The 22,008-nt window shown below is 41.6% G+C and overlaps 1 protein-coding gene across 3 annotated transcripts in view; it reads right to left on the bottom strand.

The window, feature by feature from the left end:
• ccnd2a (cyclin D2, a) overlaps window positions 1-22,008 on the bottom strand; it is a 57,881-nt gene that overhangs the window by 1,579 nt on the left and 34,294 nt on the right. For all 3 annotated transcript variants that reach the window (XM_061970214.1, XM_061970213.1, XM_061970215.2), the window contains exons 4-5: window positions 19,635-19,783; window positions 1-1,716 (exon numbers count right to left, since the gene is read on the bottom strand). The exon at window positions 1-1,716 is cut by the window's left edge and continues 1,579 nt beyond it. In XM_061970214.1, the coding sequence (XP_061826198.1) occupies window positions 1,543-1,716; window positions 19,635-19,783 (323 nt within the window). In that variant the 3' untranslated portion in view covers window positions 1-1,542. The remainder of the gene's footprint in view (window positions 1,717-19,634; window positions 19,784-22,008) is intronic.

The raw sequence follows: 22,008 nt of genomic DNA on the forward strand, positions 1-22,008 counted from the left end.
CAAAAGATCATGTCTTGACAGTGTAAAAGGAAACCCACAGATGAGTGAACTGTCTTATTTTTGTTCCAATCCTGGGATCAAAATGGGTCAATGTTGGTCTTTTGCTTGAGTAGGAATGTTTTTCTTTTTTTTTTGATTGGAATGTCCTTATGCTTGAACAAGAGGGGGGGAGGGGGTGATTGGGAAACCAGCCCGACAACGTTAAAAAAAAAAAAAAAAAAAAAAACAAACAAAAAAAAAACCAACAACACCCGCCCACCTCCGAATCACCACCATTTTTATTTTGACGCATCTCCTGGGGAGCATGTTCTCAAAGTGCTTTGCCATTGAAATCGTATAGGGGAGCTAAAAACAAAACAAAACACAACACGCACTCCTCCCAAGCAAGTTCATCCTCACTCGATCTGGCAGTTCCTTATTCGGCATCCGCGTAAATTGTTTTCTTTCAATCCGTCAAACGTTTCCACCTCAACTCTACATGGCGGGGGGGCGGGGAGCGCGCGTCTTATTCGTCATTCTGTCTACCTCCGATGTGCTCATCGATGCGCTCCGCCAAAGCCAACGCAACATTGTAACATCGTGTGACAATATAATCATTAAACCACAAAATAAAAACGCCTCACGTATGCGGAAAAACAAAAGGGGGAGGGGGAACGGGGTGGGGGGGGGCACCGAGTTCGCTCTCACGACCTTTTTCTCATTCATAGTTCGTGCAGCCGTTTATTGCTGGCCGACGGGAGTCCATCGATGAATGCAGGCAGTGACATAGCATAGACGCCCGTTATACTGATAGACAAAGTATGTATGTATCGTCTTCTAACAGCGTAAGTGCCTCGCGCCTTAGAATGTTTACTGCTAATTTAGATACAGGATCCCATTCAGACTTCGCACACACACACACACACACACACACACACTGAAGCACACTGAATCCACTAACAAGCAGCCTGACACAAGGAGCTTATTGATCTCGACTACTCAAAACGATGTCAAATAATAATATTACCACTAATAATAATTACTACGGCTAATAGTTCATCTCTTCCCTGGATTGTTAAGCGTCCACGTCCGAGCGAAGATAGCATGAGTAGAAGCCACGAGAGAGAGAGAGAGAGCGAGCGCGAGAAGAAAACGAAGCTCATGCTTTGATCCCACATATGCGACTTTTTGTGCCGATCCAGCTAAGGTTTCACGATATAACTTAACGATCGTTCCATACAATCAAAGGCAGAATGCAAATATGATTGGTTTCCCTTCTGTGTATCCAAGGCACCACGGAGCGTCATCGTGCCCCAAATCTGTTGCTTTTAGACCCATTCCAAAAATCTATATTTCGCGGGGGCAGGCGTTTTCTTTGTTGTCGTTGTCTTGAAGAAACAGAAACATCTACAAAAAAACTAGCAAGCATTGTTCTTTTTCTTTTAAAGGGCTTGTGTTTTTAACATTTTGTTTTTTTGTTCTTTTTTTTTTTTTCGTGATTCTTATTTTTTTCTTCTTCTTCTTCTCCTTGTAAATCCTGGTGCAACGGCGTACTCCGGCGGTTCACAAGTTGATGTCGCGGACGTCTGTCGGGGTGGAGGACTGGTCCAGCTCGTCCAAGCCTTTACTGCTGGGGCCTCGCTGGGTCTGCTGTTGCTGCTGCTGCTGCTGCCGGCCCTCGCGCAGGCTGCTCTCTAACACGCGCTCAATCTGCTCCTGGCACTCTTTGAGAACATCCTGCAATGCAACGACACAGAGACACATGTACAATTACTGCCGACTGCAATGGCGTGGAGCAGTGAACACATCATCCGCCATCTACATTAACATGAATCTATTCAACATTAGGGTCACTTTACCAACAATGGGCCCCATTCAGCAATAAGTTCCTAACATCTCCTCTTATTTAACATCTACCGTATTTTCCGCACCATAAGCCGCCCTGGGTTATAAGCCGCGCCTTCAATGAACGGCATATTTCAAAACTTTGTCCACCTATAAGCCGCCCCGTGTTATAAGCCGCATCTAACTGCGCTAAAGGAATGTCAAAAAAACAGTCAGATAGGTCAGTCAAACTTTAATAATATATTAAAAACCAGCGTTCTAACAACTCTGTTCACTCCCAAAATGTACGGTAATGTGCAAATGTGCAATCAATAAGCATCAATAACTTAATGTTGCTCGAACGTTAATGTCACAACACACAAAATAAACATAACGCTCACTTTCTGAAGTTATTCTTCATTCATAAATCCCTCGAATTCTTCTCCTTCGGTGTCCGAATTAAAAAGTTGGGCGAATACGGGATCCAAAATGGCCGGCTCCGTCTCGTCGCAGTTCTGTGAATCCTGCCTTCCGGAAAGCTCGGACCACAGTTGTGACCGAAATATCCGCCCAGGCATTTACGAGCCACTGGCAGATGTTGGCGTATGTCGTCCGGCGCTGTCTCCCTGTCTTAGTGAAGGTGTGTTCGCCTTCGGTCATCCATTGTTCCCACGCCGTTCGCAGTCATGCTTTAAATGCCCTGTTGACACCAATATCGAGCGGTTGGAGTTCTTTGGTTAAATATTGCCTTAAGTTTAAATTCTGCGTTATACGCGTGTCGCTTAGTAGGAGCCATTTTGTGGTCTTTACAGATGTAAACACACAAATGAAATGAAACGCAATATCCGGGGGCTTCTTCTTCTACGGGGGCGGGTGGTTGCTTACAGTAGAAGAAGAAGCGCTTCCTCTTCTATGGGGGCGGGTGCTTACCTTGGCGGTTGCTTACCATAGAAGAAGAAGCGCTTCCTCTTCTACGGTGAAAAAAGATGGCGGCTGTTTACCGTAGTTGCGAGACCGAAACTTTATGAAAATAAATATTTATATTAATCCATATATAAGGCGCACCGGGTTATAAGCCGCACTGTCAGCTTTTGTGAAAATTTGTGGTTTTTAGGTGCGGCTTATAGTGCGGAAAATACGGTATATGCTCCCACTAGGACAGGGGTCGGCAACCTTTACCAGTCAAAGAGCCATTTTGACCAGTTTCACAAATTATAGATAACAATGGGAGCCGCAAATTTTTTTGGAAATTTTAAATGAAATATCACTGCATACAAAGTTGTTTTTTTTACTTTGTGCTATGTATAAATCAGGGGTATCAGACACGCTGCCCACACCTTTATGTGGATTTTGAAAGCTGGTGCGGCACGCGGGTTTTAAATGAATGTCTCAGCGTCATGCGTGCCGTGATAGTTCAACATTTAGCACCCACTACAGCCAGCGTGCTTGATCATCCACACGTTGTATGGGGCTTCCGCTTGCTCAGTAGGTGACAGCAAGGCATACTTGGTCAACAACCACACAGGTTACACTGACGGTGGCGGTATAAAAAAAAAAAAAACTTTAACACTCTTACTAATAATGCGCCACACTGTGAACCCACACCAAACAAGAATGACAAACAAATTTCGGGAGAACATCTGCACCGTAACACAACATAAACACAACAGGACAAATACCCAGAATCCCATGCAGCCCTAACTCTTCCGGGATACATTATACACCCCCCCCCCCCCCCCCCCACCCCCGCTACCAAACCCCGCCCACCTCAACCGCACAGAGAGGGGGGGGGGGGTGATGTGTGAGGTAGCAGGGTTGGGGTGGGGGCGGGGTTTGGTGGTAGCAGGGGTGTATAATGTAGCCCAGAAGAGTCAGGGCTGCATGGGATTCTGGGTGTTTGTTCTGTTGTGTTTATGTTGTGTTAAGGTGCAGATGTTCTCCCGAAATGTGTTTGTCATTCTTGTTTGGTTTTGGTTCAAAGTGTGGCGCATTATTAGTAAGAGTGTTAAAGTTGTTTTATATGACCACCGTCAGTGTAACCTGTGTGGCTGTTGACCAAGTATGCCTTGCTGTCACGTACATGTGCAAGCGGAAGATGTATATTGTATAACAAGTGTTGGACTGGCACGCTGTTAAAACAGATTGTAGAGGGCGCCAAATGTTGTACCATCATGACACGCCCTTATAATAGCCGTAAGGGTGAAAGACGGTGAATATTAATCCCGGGAGTTTTCTGCGAGAGGCACTGAAATCCGGAAGTCTCACGGGAAAATTGGGGGGGGGTTCAGCAAGTAAGCTTCTGAGCCGCATCAGAGTGATCAAAGAGCCGCATGCGGCTCCGGAGCTGCGGGTTGCCGACCCCTGCACTAGGACAAACCATGCAAAATAATAACATTGACCATCATTGCTATGCCGATGACACCCAAAATCTATGTAGCGCTATCACCAAATGACTATCGCCCCATAGATCTTCTGTGCCAGTGCATTGAGCAAGTCAAACACTGGATGTGCCAACATTTCCTACAACTAAATGAAGATAAAACTGAGATAATTGTTTTCGGTGCTAAAAAAGAAAGGTTTAAAGTCATCCAACACCTTCAATCACTGTCCCTAAAAAACCTCAAATAAAGCCAGAAATCTTGGGGTTATTTTAGATTCTGATTTACATTTTGACAGTCACATCAAATCAGTAACAAAATCGGCCTACTATCACTGTTTTTATTTTATTTTTATTTTTATTGTTTGCATTTTAATTTTGCTTTTATTTTCTTTCATTTCACTGTTGTCTGTGAAGCACTTTGAGTCTGCCTTGTGTATGACAATTGCTATACAAATAAAGTTGCCTTGGCTTATCTTTCTTCCTAAGTAATTTCCTAAGAGGAGTCCATTCAAATTCATGACGTGTTCACCTGCTGTTCTTAAGTTGCCGAATGCCAAATGGTTAGCGCGTGCGTGTCTATCATAATTTGCATACAATCACGCCCTTATTTCCCAAATGTGCATATGTAAATAAATAATGATAAATGGGTTGTACTTGTATAGCGCTTTTCTACCTTCAAGGTACTCAAAGCGCTTTGACACTACTTCCACATTTACCCATTCACACACACATTCACACACTGATGGAGGGAGCTGCCATGCAAGGCGCTAACCAGCACCCATCAGGAGCAAGGGTGAAGTGTCTTGCTCAGGACACAACGGACATGACGAGGTTGGTAAACACCCTTAATTCTGTAATTTGCATAAGTAAACACCCTTAATTCCCCATATAAGGGCACAATTCCGGCGGGAAAGCCGAACATCAGACATACGGAAAAAACACAAACAAATTACAGAGGAAAAATTCGGATTATCCCGCGGGGGAAATACAGAATATCAAAACATAAGTTTAAGAAAGTGAGACTGAAGCGGTCAAATAAATATTCGTCACTTCGGGCAAAACATGGGCTGTCAAAGATAAAGTGTGGTGGCGGTTTGAGAAAAATCTATTTGTGCTTAGCTCATTTCCTCAACAGGTCACTATATTTGGCATATACTGTTACTGTTTAAAGTTAAAGTTAAAGTAACAATGATTGTCACACACACACTAGGTGTGGCGAAATTATTCTCTGCATTTGACCCATCACCCTTGTTCACTCCCTGGGAGATGAGGGGAGCCGTGAGCAGCAGCGCTGGCCACGCCCGGGAATCATTTTGGTGATTTAAGCCCCAATTCCAACTCTTGATGCTGAGTGTCAAGCAGGGAGGTAATGGGTCCCATTTTTTTATAGTCTTTGGTATGAACTCACAACCTACCTATCCCAGGGCGGACACTCTAACCACTAGGCCACTATACAAGATACTGTTATTGGTCCTCAACATATTCTGAAAAATAGTTTTATTGGTTGTTAATTATAAATGTGATTAGATATGACGCTACTTTGCTTTGTCAGCCATATCACAAAGCTACCGGGTACTGTAAGATGGATGTTGTGCTTAGCATTTATTAACCTACATTTAGCACCTTCATATGTCAAACTGCTCTTCAAGCAAGCATTTTGTTGCATTTCGCCGGTTTCAATTTCTTCTGACGTGATGTGCACCCCCCCCCCCCCAAAAAAAATCCTAGATTTGTTCAAGCTGCAATAACACCGCCCTTCTCTCTTTAATTACAATTAATCGCTTGCTGCAAGAAGCACACAAATTAAACATAGTTGTGCTTGCTCCCAGAGTTGACGTCACGCTCAACCTTGTTTCAGTGCTGTCCAATGTACAGCCCAGGGGTCATGTTTGACCTGTGGCTCATTTTTTTATTTGCCCTTAGAAATAAGAAAAAAAACATGCAAAATTTGGAAGAATACAGCAAAAGCCATAGGAAAAAGTTTAATTGTTCACATTAATAATTAAAAAATAATTACATTTTACAATGTATGACTTGCTGAAACCTTTCTACAAAATTCCAGTTTATATACTATATTAAATCAGGGTTTTTTAACCTTTCAGACCTTGAGGGCCAACTTTTCCACTGCAGAGGGGCCCGAGGCCCACTCAAATATTAACATTGAAGGGTTCCCTCCGGGTACTCCGGCTTCTTCCAACTTCCAAAGACATGCACCTGGGGATAGGTTGATTGGCAACACTAAATTGGCCCTAGTGTGTGAATGTGAGTGTGAATGTTGTCTGTCTATCTGTGTTGGCCCTGCGATGAGATGGCGACTTGTCCAGGGTGTACCCCGCCTTCCGCCCGATTGTAGCTGAGATAGGCTCCAGCGCCCCCGAAGGGAATAAGCGGTAGAAAATGGATGGATGGATGGATAGTATAATCTTACTCTTGATCGATTGTTTTCAATAATTATATCCAACCTACTTACAGTTTACAACCTTGTCAAATAATAAAAAAACAGGTGTTAATCACAAAGACTAACACTTATTTAACACATAAACCTTAAACTTAGGTCAGGCTGATTAGAAAAATAAGTAATCAATATACTGCATGAGAAGGCACTGACGAAAAATAAATGTACATATAATTATGTTGTGATAAAACAAACAAAATTAATATTGCATGTTTTTTAACTAAACTGTCAATACAATTTAAGTGCAAACAAAAATACAGCTTCACCACTTTAGTCATCATTTTTGAGCTTAAGAAACTCCTGATTACAAAAAATAATACTAATAAAAAAACTGCAAGAGGGGACTAAAAATAAGGGAATCATTTACATACAAATATGCAGTACTAAAATAAAAACATTCTAACTCAATATTAAATAGTAGTAATATATCCATCCATCCATTTGCTACCGCTTGTCCCTATATATGTTTCAAAATTAAACTGTCAATAGAATTTAAGTGCATATGAAAATACAGCTTCACCACTTTAGTCATAATTTTTGCGCTTAAAGAACATCTCTATGACTGTAGCTCCAGACTTCTTCTGATTGTTTGAGATTGTCATTACTGCCACAAGTGGTGGAAAACTGTATTACAACTGCTCGCTGCGATACATACAGGCCACAGCTGAGAAACAGCTAATTTTGGTGCTCGCGGCCCAACAATGGGACCCGTGGTTAAGAAACACCGCTTTCAATCATGCGTTGACTTTTGACCAAAACCAGGGATCTTGGGCTTCGAAAAGGTTGCTGACCAGCTGCCCTGAAGAATCAAAAAGCCTCAATACTGGATTAGTGGAGCCTTGCTACAGGCCCACTAATTGCAGATACTTGTTGGGGCTGGCTTTACCATTTTAAACTGCAGCACTTGGTAGAAACACGGCTTTTGTAGAAAATTGGCCATCATTGTGAATCACAGGAATGTGAACTGTGCCGAATGAGAAGGGGGCCTCCGTCTGCCAGACGTTTTAAATGACCGCCGACTTCCCAGCAGCACCTTCCCACTTGCACCGAGGGGCGGACACAGACCTAATCCCAGCATTACGTCAGCCCACCAGGGTTGTGCACCGAGGACCGCCCCCTGCCCCCACCTGCGCCTTCCCGATCCAACCACCCACCTAATTGCTAAAACCCTAACAGAGGTAGCCTTGACATCGCCGACTGAAAACACAGGTACGACCGGAGCTATGTTAATTACATCCACCTCCTGTGGGAAACACAAAGGTGGTGCCTTTTTAACGAGAGCCAGTCCTTGTGCCGGCCTGCCTGCCTGCGGGGGATCCGCGTGAGACCCGGCCGGCTCGCCTTTCACAATCAAAGGCGGCCGCGGCAATGCGAGAATCCACCTGGGAGAGGAGGCTCTCAACAAGCACTGAGCCTTCATATCCGTCTGTGATGGATGGTCCACAGAGTGGGGGGAGTTGTGTGTGTGGTGTGTGTGTGTGTGTGTGCGTGTGTGTGTGGCTGCTGAGTGTTGAATAGTGTGTTAGCAAAAGCATCCCAGAGATGTTGCATTGACAGCAACACTGATCGTTAATGCAGAACACTGCTCTCTAGTGGCGGCGAGATGGTATGACAACAAAAGTTGTCATACCATTTCTTTTTTTTTTGTTAAACTGCAGCTAATTTAATCCTGATGGGCCACAGTTTGAGCCCGTGTTGAAGTTTCTGATGCCGCTGGGGCAGGAAGAAACAAGACATTACCCACAACATAGCGCCTCCTCAGGAGTGGCACTCGGCTCACAGACAAAAGGTCATGATGTCAAAGGTCAACCAGGCGAAACATGCAAGAGGCATGCCTGAATTTTAGACCCGTTTTAGGGCCGTTTATAGATGACAATGTAGTACATAGCTCCTAAGTTTGCCTTTGATTGACCTGGCCAGCGCCCATGCTCTGAAGGGACCACGAAGACTAGGGATGGGGTTGGCTGATTTTCGTGAAAAAGTAAGTGATCGCCAATTGCCGATTAACGCCTTTTAATGGCCGATAACCAACGCCGATCCCGCATTTATTTTTAGTCTCTCGGCTGACTGACAAGTGGCTTGCAGCTAATGGCGTGTCTCAATAATGATCACCGCCATTACGGAAAATAAACTGCATTTCTTAGTATCTTACCTGGATACCTTATCACTGGAGGACGAAGCTAAACACGATACACACTGAGAGCAACCCAGAAGCAAGCATGCTAACAGCTAAGCTATCCACTATGCCAGCTTTAAACGACAGAGGAAATAAGTGCTTGGTAGACTTAACGAGGTGTAGATGGAAAATAAGCAGATACTAACAGGAAACTAACAAGTAGATTAATAAAAGTCGAGAGAGAGGATATTTTAAAAACGGCCAGTACATAACACATAAGATGAGGGGCGGATGGATCCATAAATTGTAGGTGTTGATACCAAATGTAGTATCAGTATACGGTTGATACTAGAGTGATTAGATAGATAATTTTATTTTCTAAATTTTTTTGTTGTTGCTGTTTTTGTTAATGTTTACAAACTCAGGGAATAATTCCTCGGACACTAAAGGGTTTAAATGAGTAGTTGATACTGTATTGAGTTTAAATAGTATGTAATAAAAGAGTACCGTATTTTTCGAACTATAAGGCGCACTTAAAATTTTTTCATTTTCTCAAAACTCGACACTGCGCCTAATGTACGGAATAATTTTGGTTGGGCCTACCGACCTCGAAGCTATTTTATTTGGTATATGGTGAAATGATAAGTGTGACCAGTAGATGACAGTCACACATAAGATATACTGTGTAGACTGCAATATGACTGAAGTAAACATCAAAATGTTATATGTTCCATTGAAAATATAGAGCATTACACACGGCGCTCAAAAATCTATCAAAATGTTTTAGTACGACTTTGGTAAGCTATGAAGCCACACCACTTGATGGATTGTACTGTGCTTCAACATACGAGTATTATTATGGTGTGTGTATAAGGTAAGACATTATCTGGCGTTTTGTTTCGCAATATTATGCAAAAGCAACTTTTTTTACCTTCTGGTACCTGCTGATCTGTATTTGGGATCTGCATAAGTACTGAAAAATTGCCTTTGTAGTCCGTGCTGACACCGTAGTCGATAAGCTTCTTTTTCTCCATCTTCTTGTTATGGGACATTCATCCTCGCTTTTGCCAATTCTATTACAAAGTAGTGTAAAGTTCTTAATTACAGTATATCTGCAATGACAGCTCTAAAACATACCGGTGTAGTGAGTTGACATAATACACCCAAGGAACTTTAGTTATTAGAGAGTTACGGTCGGACGGTTTCCGGCGTATAAGGAGATGCTGCTCCGTTATTTAGTTAAGTAAAGTCTGAATGTCATAACAGTTAGTTCCATCTTTTGACACTTCTTCCACTCCCGTCCTTGCACGCTACACCGCTACAACAAAGATGATGGAGAAAAGACCCTGTCGAAGGTGAGCCACGTAACTAAGACCGCCCACAAAACGGCGCATCCTGAAGCGACTGTCAGAAAGCGACTTGGAGATCACAAACAATCTTTGCAACATTTTGACCAAAAAAACACCATTACATGTTATGTAGACCACAAGGACATGTTTAAAATTTAGAAAAAGAGAAAAAAAAAGATTCCTTTAATGCGCCCTAAAATCCACTGCGTCTTACATATGAAAAAAGATTGAAAATAGACCATTCATTGGCAGTGTGCTTTATAATCCGTTGCGCCCTATAGTCCGGAAAATACGGTATGTAAAAAAAAGTGTATAATTAAGCAATGTTGTATCGATATTAGAGATGTCCGATAATGGCTTTTTTGCCGATATCCGATATTGTCCAACTCTTAATTACCTATTCCGATATCAACCGATACCGATATATACAGTCGTGGAATTAACACATTATTATGCCTAATTTTGTTGTGATGCCCCGCTGGATGCATTAAACAATGTAACAAGGTTTTCCAAAATAAATCAACTCAAGTTATGGAAAAAAAAATGCCAACATGGCACTGCCATATTTATTATTGAAGTCACAAAGTGCATAATTTTTTTTAACATGCCTCAAAACAGCAGCTTGGAGTTTGGGAATTGATGTTGTGTTACGGTGCGGATGTTCTCCCGAAATGGGTTTGTCATTCTTGTTTGGTGTGGGTTCACAGTGTGGCGCATATTTGTAACAGTGCTAAAGTTGTTTATACGGCCACCCTTAGTGTGACCTGTATGGCTGTTGACCAAGTATGCTATGCATTCACTTGTGTGTGTGAAAAGCCGTAAATATTATGTGATTGGGCCGGCACGCAAAAGGCAGTGCCTTTAAGATTTATTAGCGCTCTGTACTTCTCCCTACGTCCGTGTAGCACTCCGTGCAGCGCTGTTTTTAAAAGTCATAAATTTTACTTTTTGAAACCGATACCGATCATTTCCGATATCACATTTTAAAGCATTTATCGGCCGATAATATCGGCAGTCTGATATTATCAAACATCTGTAGTTGATAGTTAGACTGTCAATAACACGCACCATAAATAAGTTGAAAAAAATTACAGTCAATACATGTGATCGTAATCGGCAGCATAAAACCCTAATGGAAGCATTATAGTACACACACACACACACACACACACACACACACACACACACACACACACACACACACACACACACACACACACACACACACACACACACACACACACACACACACACACACACACACACACACACACACACACACACACACACACACACACACACACACACACACACACACACACACACACACACACACAACATGTGCCCCAATGGTCATAAAATCTCAAATGCTGTGAGAAAACGAAGCAATGCTCTGATTGTGTAGAAGAACCGCCTGTGTTCTACCACAAGAATGCTCGCCTTCACTTCTAATAAGACACTCTCACAGGCTCTGGTGCGCCTTAAAGCGGCAACTCCGACAACTTGCCAAGCCTTACAGGCTTTATTTGAAAATGTTTAATGGCTTCAATGTGTGACTACTGGAAACATCAGCAGTGTTTTCAGAGCCGGTGCTTGCCCAGCAAGGACCAACAGCAGCGAAGACGACACATGGCGATGTTGTTACAGTTCGCCCACCTCAGGCATCCATCATATTGCAGCTATCCATCTTTTGTGGAAAGGCACGCACACAATTCCTGGGCGGCCTTTGTGACACTGGCAGCGGGGGGAAGTCGTGCAGACAGACAAAACCAAAAGGAAGAAATGTGTGAAGTCATGGAATGCGTTTCAAGAGCGGACGGCACCACACACGACTGCATGGTCAAAGCTGGCAGACGCACAACAATCGACAAACTTATCTTCAGGAATCTTCCGGAAAGAGGCTGACAGCATGGAAATACCACCATTCTTTATTTTTGTGTCGCCCAAAACAGCTCCCTTAGTTCAGGGATCGTCTTCCAAAATAAACATGAGCACAAAAAACAAAAGGGAAAAAAAAGCACTAAAAAAAACATGAATGAGAGACTTCAATAAAACTGAAGTGAAATTGTATTTGGAAAAAAATTGTCGGAAGTGGTGTCCCTCTGTCTCTACAACGAGACTACAATAGTCAACACTTCTCCAGTTCAAGAAGTTGCAAAAAGTAGCGGAACCAAGATATAAAAAAAAACAGATCCGTAGTTAGAGCATTTTATAGTTTTTACACTTATATGGCAGTTGAAGTGAATTGAATATTTAGTAGTATCAGTGGTTAGCATCTTTTTACAGGTGTGCGACTAGTTAACAAAGATGTTAAAAGAGCGTAAACTCATCAAGTCCTGGTCCACCATGTTCTTCTTATTAATACAAAGTACTGACGTACCTTACAGATCAAAAGTTTGGACACACCTTCTCCTCATTCAATGGGTTTTCTTTATTTTCATGACTATTTACATTGTAGATTGTCACTGAAGGCATCAAAACTATGAATGAACACATGTGGAGTTATGTACTTAACAAAAAAAGGTGAAACAACTGAAAACATGTTTTATATTCTAGTTTCTTCAAAATAGCCACCCTTTGCGCTGATTACTCCTTTGCACACTCTTGGCATTCTCTTGATGAGCTTCAAGCACACCTGTGAAGTGAAAACCATTTCAGGTGACTACATCTTGAAGCTCATCGAGAGAATGCCAAGAGTGTGCAAAAAAGTCAATCTACAATGTAAATAGTCATGAAAATAAATGAGAAGGTGTGTCCAAACTTTTGGCCTGTACTGTACATGGTCGACCACTTTTGTCAACATAAAATCTACGACCCAAAGAGGCCATTTCTAAGAACGATTAGTCCGTTGATGTCAACATGTGTTGTACTGTTGTTCATAGCTTCATCATTATTACCAAGCAGCGCATGAAACAAGGCATTATGTCACAATGATGAATTATGTAATGATGTAATCAACGTTGACCTCATTATGTAATAATGAACATTTTGTTGTACAATTCTTGAATGCGTTGTGAAATAATTGTTGAAGCATTTTGTAATACCTTGTCAGATACTGTAAAACGTTATAAAATGTGAGTGTTGCACTTTTTTGTTAATATTATAAAATGTAACAATTTGGTGAATTATGTAATAAACCATCAAAGTTGATGCCTTAATTAGAACAACTATTAGAACAACGTGAAATACTTCATCTTTTCATTGGTCAACCCTAAATCAAATGTACCATATTTTCCGCACTATAAGGCGCACCTAAAAACCACAAATTTTCTCAAAAGCTGACAGTGCGCCTTATAACCCGGTGCGCTTTATATATGGATAAATATTAAGATTCATTTTCATAAAGTTTCGGTCTCGCAACTTCGGTAAACAGCCGCCATCTTTTTTCCCGGTAGAACAGGAAGCGCTTCTTCTTCTACGCAAGCAACCGCCAAGGTAAGCACCCGCCCCCATAGAACAGGAAGCGCTTCTTCTTCTACTGTAAGCAACCACCCGCCCGCGTAGAAGAAGAAAAAGGGCGCGGATATTACCGTACGTTTCATTTCCTGTTTACATCTGTAAAGACCACAAAATGGCTCCTACTAAGCGACAAGGATCCGGTTCATGAAAAGACGCAATCTCTCCATCCGCACACGGATTACTATTTCACAGCAACTGATATTCCTGTGAACCGCACTGTGGATACAACGGGAGCACGTACGGTGAATATTCGCACCACAGGGAATGAGAAGTCATCCTTCACTGTGGTTCTAGCTTGCCATGCTAATGGCCAGAAACTTCCACCCATGGTGATATTCAAAAGGAAGACCTTGCCAAAAGAGACCTTTCCAGCCGGCGTCATCATAAAAGCTAACTCGAAGGGATGGATGAAGAAAAGATGAGCGAGTGAGTGGTTAAGGTAAGTTTAAGTTTACGCGAAGAGGCCGGGTGGCTTTCTTCACGCAGCTCCGTCCATGTTGATATACGATTCCACGCGCGCCCACATCACGCTGGTTTTAATATATTATTAAAGTTTGACTGACCTATTTGACTGTTTTTTTGACATTCCTTTAGCGCAGTTAGATGCGGCTTACAACACGGGGCGGCTTATAGGTGGACAAAGTTTTGAAATATGCCGTTCATTGAAGGCGCGGCTTATAACCCAGGGCGCCTTATGGTGCGGAAAATACGGTAATGATTACAAGCTCGAGAAAAAAGCTGCTAATATTGTACTATACATAATAGTAAAAATAAAAATAATGGACTAGATTTATATAGCACTTTTCTAGAAACTCAAAGTGCTTTACAGAGAGAACTGAGATTAGAACCTATTATTCATTCACTCCACACCCTTTAATGGTGGTAAGCTACATATGACCCCACGATACAATACGAAGAATAACAAATACTACTACAAATATGAAACAGAAAAAATATTTATTCAATAAATGTTCAATTGTATGTTATTGTTTATGCAGCATTTTGTAATTACTTTTGCAACGTGTAAAAAGTGTGTTAAATGTTATAACATTTAATTACAAAATGCAGCAGATTATTAGTAAAATGTGGCGTTATTTTACAATGAAGCGAACATGAATTAATGTATTACTACATAATAATGCGTTGTTAAAGCGCAAAAACAACAGCAGCAACAAAACCGATTATTAATCGAAGTAATAATGGACAGATTAATCGATTATCAAATTAATCGTTAGTTGCAGCCCTAGTGTTAATGTGTTAACTTTAACAGCCTCAATAAAAATATTCACATATGAAGGAAAAGGATGTCAATGTTGAACTGCCGTCGCTTGAAAAACATTTTGTTTATTCTCATGCGGTGAAAATCAAAAATAAATACGCACGCAATGGTTCGTTGGGTTATACCCCTCATAATGGCTGACTGACTTAAAAAAAGATTATTGCTATTTCCCTGACTTCCTATGGAACCTTAAAGAGTCCATAATATCTCTTTCTGCACAGGTCACTACCACTATAGGTCCATCTTCTCATAGGGAGCCCGACTTGGCCATACCGCATGTGTGTGCAGCGATATACAGTCTTCCAGCGTGCCCAAGGTGGCGACTGGGCCTTGTCACATTTCCATTGGAAAACCGCAGCTTGTGGATAACGGAGATGCCAGCAGGGTGCCGGGGAGGGGGCGGCCTCTGCCGTGATGCCATTGGCAGCCACTTCAGCAGCTTTGGCGAAACTTTCCCCTCACATTTGGCCCGGCGCTTTAACTAGCTTTAGCTCTCCTCTCTCGCCGGCCAAATACAAATACACAAGCTTATGTGTACATTTGGACTTTGGTTCAAACTACCACCCTGGTGACTGCAGTCTAAATCGTCATGGAGGTGATGGACTGAACTAGGACTACTTTAGTGTGCCTGCATGGCTCAATGGTATCAAAAGTCTTGAAGAAATAAACATAATTTGCATAAATTCATATTTCTTAAAGCTGTGTCTCTCGAGCGGGGATCTGATATAAGTTCTTGTGTAACTTTACAAACCAAAACATACCCAATATGTTTGCTTTTGGCTAGCTTCTAAGCAGTTTATACTTAAGTCCCTCATATATGTTGAATTAGGAAAGGTGCCCTCTGCTTCGCCTCCAGCCTGCGCTGCAAAGCACGGCTTGTCTGGATCCAGGAATGTGGGGAGTTGATCACAGAGCCATAGAGCGACTTAATTCCCTCGAGTCCTGAACCGTGCAGTCCAAACACACTGAGGTCCTGTGCTGCTGAGGAGAACTATTTGTTTTTCCTCAGCTGGTGAGCGAGACTTCACACAGCACACACCAGAGGGAGCCATGCTTTCCAGCGGGGACGCTTTAAGGACCCAAAGGAAGAGGCGGGAGGGACTTGATTGTCGCCACGCAGGGCTGATGGTCCAGCTCCGCCTCCTCTTGAGCCTCCCTTTGGGTCGGGATTTAACAAAACCGGGGTTTGGGAGACTACAGCTGCCCCTGTGTAGTGTGCACACAGGAATTTGTGTTCCAACTAAAGCAGGGGTCCCACATTTGCTGCCCAAGGGCCCTCTACTTAACATCACAGTTTAGTGTCGTAATTGTTAGTTACAAACACAAAAATGACACACATTAAGCAACACAAAGAGCAACTCCGTAAAAGTGAGCAGAATTGTCCCTGACCATCATCCCCTTGGGAACTAAACAGTGTAAAAATATTAAATTTTTAATAACTTAACTGTTTAACATGTTTGTGTATATGCTTCACTGATGAGAGTATTTGGTGAACATGGTTTTGTCCTACTAATTTTGGCGGTTCTTGAACTCACCATAGAGTGGACTGCGACGCAACAGTTTGTTTATATGTAAAATCTTCCACTCCTTTGTCTCATTTTGTCCACCAAACGTTTGATGCTGTGCATGAAAGCACAAAGGTGCGCTTTGTTGATGTTATTCACTTGTCAGTGCATGACTGCAAGCTAACCAATGCTAACATGCTAGTTAGGCTAGCTGTATGTACATATTGCATCATTATGCCTCGTTTGTAGGTATCCATCCATCCATTTTCTACCGCTTATTCCCTTCGGGCTCGCTGGAGTCTATCTCAGCTACAATCGGGCGGAAGGCGGGGTACATCCTGGACAAGTCGCCACCTCATAGCAGGGGCCAACACAGATAGACAGACAGACAACATTCAAACACTGGGGCCAATTTAGTGCCGTTTGTAGGTATATTTGAGATAATTTAATTTCCTTTACTTATGTCCTCTGTGTATTTAATTTATATTTGCATGTCTCATGACACATTAGCTGTGTGTAACATTGGCTGCATTACTGATAGTTGTTTGTGTGCCATGTTGTTCCAGACCACAGCAAACATTACCCAACTTGCAAAGATTGTAATAAATCTATTAAAAAAAGACAGCCTGCCGTTTCCTTTAACTTGGACACACACATCTATACCTTTGGCCATTGAAAGCCAGTCATTTCTAGGAGTTATCTCACCTTCTGAGTAGCCTCTGATTTACTAATGGTTTCTAATGTTGTAAAAATGTGTAGAATAAATATTACATTTCAACACTTCTGTCAACGAAGATTTGCTTCAGCCTGCGACACAGTCATTTTGATAGTAGGCTATTATAGCTATTATAGACACTTACGTCATGTGTTGCCTTCATTATAACACTTATATACGGCTTTTCATTTTTTGCGGCTCCAGACAGATTTGCCTTTTGTATTTTTGGTCCAATATGGCTCTTTCAACATTTTGGGCTGCCGACCCCTGACTTAAGGCCTACGATAGCTGCTCTAGTCACATGGTTAAAACGTGATTCTGAAGTGAATACTTTGTGCAGCCCAACTATACCACCAGCGGACCCCAGGCAAATTGAGTTTGAGACCCCTGAACTAAACTCAACGCTATCATTGTTGGATATCTGGACTTTACCGATCGAGGCTTGGTGTTTAAAAGAAAGTTCAAATAAAAATGATTGTGACTCGCTTCATGCCACTAAATAAGCACGTCGAGACCGGCCAACACTTCTCGCCGCATAACGAATACCAGGTATGCCTAAAGGTCCTGCCGCTGTTTAAACTCGTCTTACCCACCACAGCAGCATTTCTAAAATTGTTTATATGAGGAGGCCCTCCTCGGACGGAAACCTTCCTCTTGCTAACAGTCAACTCTCTGACAAAGAGCCCAACGCACAGGAAACAAACGTTCCATTACTTAAGCTGATCACATGACAATTGTACAAATAAACAAACATGTGAAAAATCTAGTCAAAGATCATCTCTATTTCAGCACTCAACTAATTTTTTTTTAAGAATTCACTGCATAAATGTGAGTCCCTTACAAGTTTCTTGAACTGAACTCTCGACCCACCAGTCGAATAGCCCGAATGACAAAAAACCGAGGACCCTCAAATGCATACTTGCCAACCTTGAGACCTCCGATTTCGGGAGGTGGGGGGAGGGGAGTGGGGGTGGGCGTGGGAGGGGTGGGAGGGGGCGTGGCTAAAAGGGGAGGAGTATATTTACAGCTAGAATTCACCAAGTCAAGTATTTCATATATATATATAACAAATACTTGACGTTCAGTGAATTCTAGCTATATATATATATATATATATATATATATATATATATATATATATATATATATATATATATATATATATATATATATATATATGTATATAAAATAAATACTTGAATTTCAGTGTTCATTTATTTACACATATACACACACATAACACTCATCTACTCATTGTTGAGTTAAGGGTTGAATTGTCCATCCTTGTTCTATTCTCTGTCACTATTTTTCTAACCATGCTGAACACCCTCTCTGATGATGTTGATGTGTGGCACGCACAAAAGTGCTTTCATCAAATGCACTAGATGGCAGTATTGTCCTGTTTAAGAGTGTCACAACATTGCTGTTTACGGCAGACGAACTGCTTTACGGTATACAAAAACGTGACTGCTGTTGTTGTGTGTTGTTGCGGCGCTGGGAGGATGTTAATGAAACTGCCTAACAATAAACCCACATAAGAAACCAAGAACTCGCCCTCCATCATTCTACAGTTATAACGTGATTGGGCAGGTATGCTGGTTATATTGTGGGTTAGCCTGAATTTCGGGAGATTTTCGGGAGAAAATTTGTCCCGGGAGGTTTTGGGGAGAGGCGCTGAATTTCGGGAGTCTCCCGGAAAATCCGGGAGGGTTGGCAAGTATGCTCAAATGGAACCTCGGGGAACACCACGAGAACCCTAAAGAAGTTGAACAAATGACTACTGACTGCATCTGAAGTAAATGAGCTCCAGCAACGGATACAGATATCACCGCGAAAAAAGAGAGGACTTAAAGGGGTGCCTTGAGGAACGCCTCAGGTACAGTACAGGCCAAAAGTTTGGACACACCTTCTCATTCAATGGGTTTTCACAGTGACATTGTAGATTGTCACTGAAGGCATCAAAACTACGAATGAACACATGTGTAGTTATGTACTGAAACATGTTTTGTATTCTAGTTTCTTCAAAATAGCCACCCTTTGCTCTGATTACTGTTTTGCACACACTTGGCATTCTCTCGATGAGCTTCGAGAGGTAGTCACCTGAAAGGGTTTTCACTTCAAAGGTGTCATAGTTTTGATGCCTTCAGTGACAATCTACAATGTAAATAGTCATGAAAATAAAGAAAACACATTGAAATGAGAAGGTGTGTCCAAACTTTTGGCCTGTACTGTACGTAAATCACAAATTTGGAGGACAGTGTTCTGTTTGCTGGAAAGGTTAAAATGTTAATGCAAGAATCTGCCAATGTGTTTACAAAGGTCCAAGTTCCTCTATAGAACAGGAGGACTCTGGTGTTTTTAGGAATTTGCTGCAAAAATGTTTGTCTCACAAGTTTTGAACTGAACTCGGGGACCGGTATAGTGTTATTCCCGGCCCCCGGGCCACCAGTTGAATAGTGCTGCCCAACAGAATGCCAACAATATTTCCAATATCTCACCCACACACATTGTTTTGGAGGATAAATGTAAGGCAAAATAAAATAAAAAAATGAGTGTTGCGGGCATGAACTCACCACTTCTGTGTTTGTGATTTTGGCCAGCAGGTCTGTCAGACTGTCCCCCCACTGGGACTGGTCAGCTGAGTCCAGCTGTAAGCCACAGATTGCTGCCCCCACACTTCCAGTGGCAATCATGGATGGAGGGTACATGGCGAATCGGAAATCTGTTGAAAAGGGAGAAAAGCTAATTGAGTCAACGTGTAAGCGCCGCTGCTAATTTCCCTTTGCATGGTTCTACTCTTTGTTTATTGTTTATGTTTATTGTCCATCTGGTGGCTCATAAATCTTCATGGAACTTGGTGTGGAGATTCAGCATGACCAGGTGAGGAATGAGTCACTCAATGTTTGGAAATATTCATAAAGCTTACAAAACAAGCCATACAAACCCCTTTTTTAGACTAAGTCGAGGGGTGTCCAAAGTACGGCCCAGGGGGCATTTTTCTGCTTGCAGCTTAAGTTTTTTTGGCACGTGGCATATTGTCAAAATAAAATCAAACAAAAAACAATAGTAAAAATGTAAGAATAAAGAGCAAAATGAGGTCATGTATTGAGAAAAAGCTGAAATTTTAATACCAATTCTTAATAATATGCTTTGTCACCTATAAGACAAAGCTAACACGTTTTATCTTTAAATATACAGTATTTTCCAGACTATTAGCAGCTATTTCTTTCCTACGCTTTGTACCCTGTGGCTTACAAAACCGTGCGGCTAATTTATGGACAATGTTTTGTATTCAACAAATAGTTTTCACAAAACACCCACAGAGACCCTGAAAAGGTGTGTTATTGTATGTGCTTTGGCGCCATCTTTTAGACGAGTTTGCACACTGCAGTTGCTGCGGGTTGAAAATGTACTTCCGGTTTCACGCCATGAACAGGAAGTATATCTCGTTTTGTCTATAGCGTTTCTGCACCAAAGGATTCTTCATTACTCACTCCAAGCAACGTTTGTAAGTTTTACAATATAACAAAAACAATTTATACTTACTAAACCGTCCCATGGGTGACGTCTGTAAGAGTGTTTTCATGTATATTCGTACGTGCCATCGTAATATAATCAAACAGGCGTTGTTAGCATTAGGAAAGGCATTCTTTTTGTATTGTTTCGGTTTAGTAAATTCACCAAAACGTCACCGTGGAGTTATTGAGTTAGCTGATTGGAGAACTAGCTTCTGCAGCTAGTGGGTCCATGATGAGGACTTCTGTTTTGTTTGATCTGCTCTTTTACTGCTGTGTGACGGACACTGTTTGGAAACAATTAAGGTGTGTAAAAAAACATTTAAAAAATGTTTCGTACTGGTATATGTAAAAAACATGTAAAAATGTTTAATTGTTCTAAAATTTGGTGGGTGCGGCTCACATTCCGGTGCGCTCAATAGCCTCGAAATAACGGTACATAACCGAGCTGGGCAAATATTTTGACTCGTGTGCCACATTGAGAGAAAAAATGTGTCTGAGGGGCCAATGTGTATAAATGATATCTACACATTTAGCTGTACAAATCTGCTGTCCAGTTTGTGTGTTTGGGTCCCTTTTTTTTCAGGAACACTAATGCCAAAAGTCACAATAAAGTTCTAAAAACGTTCTGACAGACCACCTCAAAAAAACGGAATGGAATTTCACAGTTTTTTTTACTGAATGGGACACCCAAAATGTATACTAACTATGAACAATAAAACACTGAATATTGACAACATATGACCATCGCTCCTCTTTTACTTGTCAGACTAGCTCCTCGATAGACTTATTTTACAATAAAGGAAAACACAACAAAAATGTAACAAACAGCAAAATATGAATGCAAAGTGTAATAAACACCTACAATATGATATATTATCACTTTTATGCAGACATTTGTTGTACAAATTTGCTCCCGCATCTGTTCCTGACACGTGCGTTTGCGGCTGGCTGCTCTGAAAACAAACCCCGCCCACTCTGCTTTGTTCCTCATGTGTGCTGCTGTGACGTAGATTACCGTAATAACTGGTATAACACTCAAAAGCCCAGATTTCAACCATTGAAATACTTTCTATAGTTCAAGACTTACGGCCATTTAAAATATACGAAGATCATAATGGCGGCTACAGTTTCAGACTTAGACAAACGTTATTGATCCAAAAGGGAAAACAGTAGCTCAGTTACAAAGGATTGAAAGGGTAAGGATGGAAAGGATAATGCAGGTATAAAGTAGACTACAAATGTACCATAGTAGCAATATAAAATATTACATATACGTAGTATTTACATATTATATATACAGTATATAATATATGCTGATATATTATATTATATTATATTATATTATATTGGGGTTGGGGAGGAGATCTTGCCCCAAGTGGAGGAGTTCAAGTACCTCGGAGTCTTGTTCACGAGTGAGGGAAGAGTGGAT

This window comes from Nerophis lumbriciformis, linkage group LG10 (genome assembly GCF_033978685.3).
Source record: "Nerophis lumbriciformis linkage group LG10, RoL_Nlum_v2.1, whole genome shotgun sequence".
In the NCBI taxonomy this organism is placed as follows: Eukaryota; Metazoa; Chordata; class Actinopteri; order Syngnathiformes; family Syngnathidae; genus Nerophis; species Nerophis lumbriciformis.